The sequence below is a fragment of the Lolium perenne genome, chromosome 1 (genome assembly GCF_019359855.2).
Source record: "Lolium perenne isolate Kyuss_39 chromosome 1, Kyuss_2.0, whole genome shotgun sequence".
NCBI lineage: Eukaryota > Viridiplantae > Streptophyta > Magnoliopsida > Poales > Poaceae > Lolium > Lolium perenne.
Window position 1 is genome coordinate 49,271,072 of NC_067244.2, and position 7,440 is coordinate 49,278,511.

The window sequence follows — 7,440 nt, forward strand, 5'->3', positions numbered from 1 at the left end:
GGAGAAAGAAAGAGTTCTACCGAGTGTAGTTTTCGGGGTGGTGGCGCGGGTCGGCGCGTTCTTCCTCCGTCATCGCCATCCGCGCCTCCTCGATGGCGACATCGAGGGCGTGGCCCTGGGGCGGCGGCGGGATTGGCACGCCACCAGCGCTTAGCCGCTACCCGCCGCCGGGGGGCCTCGTGTCCGGCGGGCAGGGGTACCCCGCCTGGTGGAGGAGGTGCCCCTCCCACGCGTGGAGCGATCGACGGGGGAAGCCGTTGTTGGCTGCGCCGTCGTCGTCGTAGAACGCCATCGGTGGAGGATGACTGGAGGGAGAATGGAGGAAGAGTGGAGCAGGGACGGCGCGGCGAGCGGAGCGGCTTATATAGGCGCGGCGGGCGCCGGCGATTAATGCCGCATGGAAGACGATGCGTGCGCGGAAGACGATGCGACGACATTAACTCGCCGCGTGGAAGCTACGCGCGGTCGGCGAATGCTGAACGGCGGCAAGTTTTTACAGCGCGCGGAAGACGATGCGATGAGGACGACGATCGGTGTCCCTCACCGACAAGTTGGGGCCACCAGACGTGCGGGAAGTTTCCTCGGCGTTTCCCGCGTTTTCTTTTCGTCCGGACTCCCCGAGCGCTCCCGGGGGGCCGGGGATGGCGTGGGATCGCCGGATGAATTTAGACCCAAATCCGGACGAAATCGAGGAACCGGGGACGCGACTGGGCCGAATTTCGCCGTCCGGATGACAAAACGCGGTCCTGGGGGCCTCGTCGGGGAGACGAGTGGAGATGCTCTAACAACGATAGGCTAAAAGATGGCAACTATGAGGAGCTCACAAACACAACCATCTGCTTGCTTCAAGCACTCAAACTGACGCTTGTGAGGACCCTCAGCTATAAGCCTTAAATCACAGGCGCACACACACACGAGCATGTGTGTCAGTACATGATAATTTGTTCGCTCTAATTTAAAACAAGACACTGAAGAACAATTGACTGGTTAGATCCTAAACCTAAGTTGATTCGCTCTCTTGACAGACACAATTTTCACAGGTACTTAACATTCAGCCATCTAGGGTAAGGTTCATGGTCATTGTGGGCGAAATAGGTAATGTACATGCTGGAATCACACTCTTTCGAGCTCGGTATTGTGCTTGCCCAGCTGGTCCTTTAGTTCTTTCTGCCACCCCTCGATGAGACTCTTATGCTTGGCAATGAGCTCAGACTTGGTCTTCAGTTCTTCCTCCATTTTAGTAATCTCCTGCAAAACCATCAAAATACAGACTATTCAGAGATGGCATCCTACTTATTAAGCTTCAAGGGTATACCACAGATGATTTTCTCAAGTTCCAACTACTTCCATTAAAATATAAAAATATATAAGGCATGAGAAGAGTTAAATTATTCAAGTGTCAACATAATTGCATATTCATACAGGAAACTATCTGTGATTTTTATCTTCACGCAAAAAATATTAAACAATGTTACTTGTTACTTCAGATTCTTCACTTGCAAATCTATCTGACTGTTTTATGTATCTTTTCTAGTATATGGCATCGAGATAAATGGCGCTAAATCATAGCATCAAGTTCCTCAATCAAAAATTACTTCCCTAGTAACATACCTTTGATTTTGTTTGTTATAAGAGTGAGGTCAGATTACAGTTAAATTTGTTCTTGTAATCGAACTCGTACTGCCAAATGAATTTTTCTTTCTGCAAACCACACGTATAACTGGAAGATGATATAAAATGGATTTGCAATATCTCAAGCAACTGAAAAATAACCATCTCTACGTTAGTGCAAAGAAAAGCCAAGATTACTTTAGATTCTTCATTTCCGAATTTGTTTGACAGCAATAACCCAGACCTAATAGGATCTTAAGTCTATGTATTTAACAATGCTTCCTTAAACCATCAATTAGCACACACAACACAAATAAAATATCATAAAATCATGCGTCTTTATTACATCTAACGAATAATCCAGAATATTTTTTACAACTTTCATAGCCCAAGGCTAGCTCCGGAAAACAAAAGATAACCTGGAGTCTCATCAATGCCACTCAATTGTTAAGTGTAGACTCCGAATCTAGTTCTCACATTTCTTAAGCTTCATCCTCTACACTTGCCACGTTGCAAATGAGTACTTTGAATGTACTCACAACTCACAAGTTACACGAAAACTGGAAATATAGCCTATCTCTACAGCCATAGAAAATGAATAGAAGGCTACTGGGTTTGTTTGCATAAAGCCAATTTGGTTTAAACCAAAGTTTTTAAAAAAACTTTTCACAATATATTGAAAATATTCGATCAATCCAATATTGTAGAGTGAATGGAACACAAAGATTTTACACACCAAGTGTCTGATCCTCAACTTAACACATGGATCTTACACACATCCACCCAAAAAAACCCACCTATGAACGATCTTACACAAGAACATAGAGTTTTGAAAACATTTATAATATCAGGTGAGAGCAAATTCATCAATAGCTCTAGTCTACAATTACTCAAATTGCACTTCTTCGTGGACATGGCTAAGCAATTCGGTTGGCACTATCAAGAGGTTGTACACTTTGCCCGCAATTCACAATCAGGTCATCGTAAATTTGCAACCAAGACAAGATCATGGCAAAAGTTTTGCATAGCAGTCCTCTACGCACATGTACAAACTACAAAATCCACCCAATGGTGGTATCCAGGCAAGGTTTCCCGCTAAGTACTTAACAAAGCTAGAGCCCATATAGCTTCTGGTTATCTCGGTCAGCAGAATCTTCCAGTAGAACAACAAGCTATATGGGCTCTGGCTTAGTTAACTACTTAGCAGAAAATCTAGCCTAGGTACCACCATTGGGTGGATTTTGGATGCTGACGAATCTTGTATAAGTAGAGGGACTGCTAAGTAAAGACTTCGTCATTATATTGTCCTGGTCATTACACATTTGAAGAGTCTCGACAAGAAGAGCTGATTGTGAACCGTGGGAAAAGTGTACAACCTCTCGAGAGTGTGAAACTGTCGATTAGGTGTGCCCATGAAGAAGGCTAATTTGAGCAAGTGAAGACTGAAGCCACAAGAAGATTTCCCCTCCAACTGTTTTAGATATAATTTCAAAACAATATGTTCATGCAGATCATTCATAGGCATGATTTCTGAGTCGGCAACTAATCGCCAAGTCGTTCTGCCATGGACGAGCCGCACTAGCGACTTGACTCAGTGAGCGAGTCGCGCGACTTCCTGGCTCGCCAGCGACTATACGGTGGCGGGGAATAGTCGCCGGTCGTCCCTGTTTGTCAGCCAGAAAATTTTTGTGGGGGATCTCTCCCTGTGTCGGTATTTCAGAGAGAAGGGGATGGGATGGGAAAGAAAGGGCAGAGCTCAGGAGGAGAGGCTCGAGCCGCCGCCGTCTGCCGCCGGTCGCCGCTGCTCCTCGCCGGCGTCGCAGAGGAAGAAGAGGGGAGAGGGGAGAGGCTCGAGCGAGCTTGCGTGACTGAGTGCGGCTGGCGGTGCTTGGAGGATTCATGTAACTGCTAGGTTAAGCGAGAGGTGAGGCTGGGAGTTGTTAGCTGGGCCGTGCTGGGCCTGGTCAGCCTGGCTGGGATAGATGACCGGGCCAATTTTGCTCATGTGGCCTTAATGGGCTTTGCAAATGAGAGTATTTTTGGTCGATTACTGCAGGCGACTTGGGGCGACTATACAAGCCCTAGTCGCTGAGTCAAGTCAGCAAGTCACGAGTCTCAGCCTTGGCGACTTGACTTGACTCGGCGACTCAAAAATCAGGTTCACAGGAGAGATTTTTGGGGCGCATGGTGTGTAAGATTTATGTGTTAGGTTGAGGATCAGACACTTGGCGTGTATAATCCTTATATTCTACTCAGCCGTATAATACTTGATTGATCAAATATTTTGAAACTAGAATAAAGACAGTTTTCAGCTTACTTTACTTGAAGCAAAATTGGCTTTACGCAAACAAACACATGTATCCTTCTGTTGATTACCCTATGCATTTAAAGATGGGCGAAAATTTCATTTTTGGTGTAACTTGCAAGCACATTCAAAAGTATTCACTTGCGTGTCATGGGCAGAGGAAGCTTAAGTAAGGTGCAAACTAGGAATGCAAGTCTACACTCAACAAGCCAGTGGACGTGGACTAGCACTATTAAGAACAAGGGATACGGATCCTACCATGTCCGAATCATGACTGTGTCTTATGTATCTATTATTTATGGCAGGGGAGTGACACAAAATAACTGCATAAAGATCCTCAATCCCAGAAATTACTTTGCCTATTAATACATACCTATGATTTTCAGTATAAAGTGATGTTAGATTACATACTCGTTACCAAAAGTGTTTTTCTACAAAACCAACATGTTATCAGAAGATAACATAAAATGAATTTGCAATTTCTCTATCTCTAGGTCAACTCTAAGAACAATCCAATCCGAACATCGAGAATCATGCAACTACAAATGGGATGAGAAGATCTTGAATTGGACAGCTATCAAAGTTGACTGTGGTCACTCAGGTCAATTTGTAGCTGATAAACTCATCCAAACCTACTACTACCAAATACCAACAAAATTAAACTCGCTCGAAAATATCAATTTCCTAGTAAAAGGTTATCGTTAAAATTAGTAATTCGTAAGGACTACAGCAATCGTAAGGGATGGATTCAGGGTTGATCAACTCATATAAAAAATAAAACCTATTAAATCAAACAAAAACGGGTTGCATTCCTTTTACCACCCTCTCACTAGGGACCCTGGCCATTACTCTTTAGGCGTCGCCACCTCACCTATCCTGCAACTATGGTGTACCCAACCCTCCACCCTCGGCCTAGTAGCAGCAGCCAGCAATGCAAGAAAATGGTATAGGTTTATTCCCAGACCTCCCAGGACAACAGCAGTTCAAAAACACACAAATTCATGTACATTTTCACTAAATCTACAGTTGGAAAGCAATGAAGTGATCCCCAAGTGAAGGATCTGGCTGAAGTTAGAGACACACCTTCCGAAGCGTGTCTTCATTCGTTGGCTGGTCCTCGCGCTGCAGGCTGATGAAGTAAGACTGAAGCTTCTTGGCAGCCTCCATGAAATCCCTCGCGTGCCTCTCGACATCAACTGTCCGACAGCAAAACCACAGTCATCATCTACAATTTGGCACTAGTAGCACGAACAAGCGAGACGGTAACGAGCATCTCTTGTGCGCGAAACAACAAACACGTCGCGCGCACGAGGGGCGGGCGACCGACCGACCAAGACCCACGAATCTTGGCCCTAAACACGGCCGCGCGGGTCAGAAAGAGGAGGAGAAGGGTGGACAGTGAGAGAAGGTTCGTACTCTGGTGGGAGGACTGGAGGGAGCGGTCGACGGCCTGCAGCTCGCGTGCGGGGAGGCACGGCAGGAGCGCCGCCTCCAGCGCAGCCACGCACGCCATCATGTCGTCGCGCGTGGACGCCGCGGGCGTCTGCGGCTGCTGCTGCGTTGGAGGCGGCGACTGCGACGGCGGCGGCGGCGTCGGTTCTGCCATGGGAGAGGGAGATGGAGATCGCCAAGGGAAATCCTTGAGTACTCCGATCTGGTGCAACCAGTTTGCTTTAAGAGAAGGTATCGCCCGTTCGTTAGAGGATGGACGGCTGCAACAATTGTAAGCCTCAGTCCAGTGCCCGACATAGGACCGGGATGTTCCGCCCAGACGCAAACGTGGGCCAAATTTACGTCTCAGCGAACGTTGCACGGTCACGTTGCGTGACCGCATTTTGCCACCATGGGCCCACCTAACAACGGAGTGAGGCCTCGTCTGTGGCTGGTCTTCTGCGCTTCCATCAATAGCATCGTGTCTCGCGTGTGCCCGACCTTTAAAAGGCGACTGGCATCGTCCATGCCATCGCCCGCACCTCCCTGCCACCGCCGCGTCCTACCTCCACTCCCACAACCACCATCACATGGGGTCGCGTCACCATGGGAAATAAAAGGAACGACTTCGAGGCGTCCGACATCGACATGAAGAAGAGGACCGACCGAACAGTGTGTCGCTCGCCATCAACATGGCGCGCCTGATGCACGACAATTGGATGTCGTGCGGGAACTGGCGGAACATGCACCTACCTGAGCTGGCGGCTCAGCCACCGTCGGGTGTCTGTCCTGCCCGTGCCTCCACACGAGCTGGAGCGAAGCATGGAGATCCGGCGCAGGCGGCAGTACCTACCACCGAACCTCCGTGCCAACCCCGCCTACGCTGTCGACTCCGATCGATGGCTCAACTGTTGCTGGATCGAGACGGATAGGAGGTGGATTGTGGCCAGATCGATCTCCACCTCCGCCGTTTGATCCGTGGGCTGCACCGGCCGCTCCACCTCCACCACCGGCAGCACCGACATATGCTCCGTCGGCTGCCAACTGGCTGTGGGAGATCCGGAAATTGTCGTCTGATACGTCTCCAACGTATCTATAATTTCTGATGTTCCATGCTTGTTTTATGACAATACCTACATGTTTTGCTCACACTTTATAATGTTTTTATGCGTTTTCCGGAACTAACCTATTAACAAGATGCCACAGTGCCAGTTCATGTTTTCTGTTGTTTTTGGTTCCAGAAAGGCTGTTCGGGCAATATTCTCGGAATTCGACGAAACGAAGACCAAACATCATAATTCACCGAGACGGACCAGGACACCGAAGGGGAGACGGAGAGGAGGCCCAGGGCCCCCACACCATAGGGCCGCGCGGGCAAGCCCCTGGCCGCGCCGGCCTATGGGGAGGGCGCCCTGGTGCCCCTCCTGCACCGCCTCTTCGCCCATATAAGCCCTTTCGACCTAAAAACGTGACACCGATTGACGAAACTCCAGAAAGACTCCAGGGGCGCCGCCGCCATCGCGAAACTCCAATTCGGGGGACAGAAGTCTCTGTTCCGGCACCCTGCCGGGACGGGGAAGTGCCCCCGGAAGCCATCTCCATCAACGCCACCGCCTCCATCATGCTCCGTGAGTAGTTCCCCCATGGACTACGGGTTCTAGCAGTAGATAGTTGGTACTCTCTCTCTCATGTACTTCAATACAATGATCTCATGAGCTGCCTTACATGATTGAGATCCATCTGATGTAATCGATGTTGTGTTTGTTGGGATCCGATGGATGATACATTATGATTAGTCTATCTATAAAGTTTGTGAAGTTATTGTTGCTGCAATCTTGTTATGCTTAATGCTTGTCACTAGGACCCGAGTGGCATGATCTTAGATTTAAGCTCTATAATTATTGCTTAGATTGTATCTACAAGTTGTTTGCACATATTGCTGTCCGGAACCCGAGACCCCAAAGTGACAGAAATTGGGACAACCGGAGGGGAAGGCTGTGATATGAGGATCACATGTTTTCACCAAGTGTTAATGCTTAGGAGTACCTTAATAGCCAGTAGATTCCCTTGAGGCCCGGCTGCCACCGGCTGGT

The 7,440-nt window shown here is 48.5% G+C and overlaps 1 protein-coding gene across 1 annotated transcript; it reads right to left on the minus strand.

Moving 5' to 3' along the window:
• Positions 1 to 865: 865 nt before the first annotated feature.
• On the minus strand, positions 866 to 5,581 carry LOC127349234 (mediator of RNA polymerase II transcription subunit 28). Its single transcript, XM_051375000.2, has 3 exons — positions 5,333 to 5,581; positions 5,000 to 5,112; positions 866 to 1,248 (listed from the first exon to the last, which is right to left on the minus strand). Exons 1-3 carry the CDS (start codon positions 5,520 to 5,522, stop codon positions 1,114 to 1,116), a joined length of 438 nt encoding a protein of 145 aa, XP_051230960.1. The 5' UTR covers positions 5,523 to 5,581; the 3' UTR covers positions 866 to 1,113.
• Between the last annotated feature and the right edge of the window lie 1,859 nt (positions 5,582 to 7,440).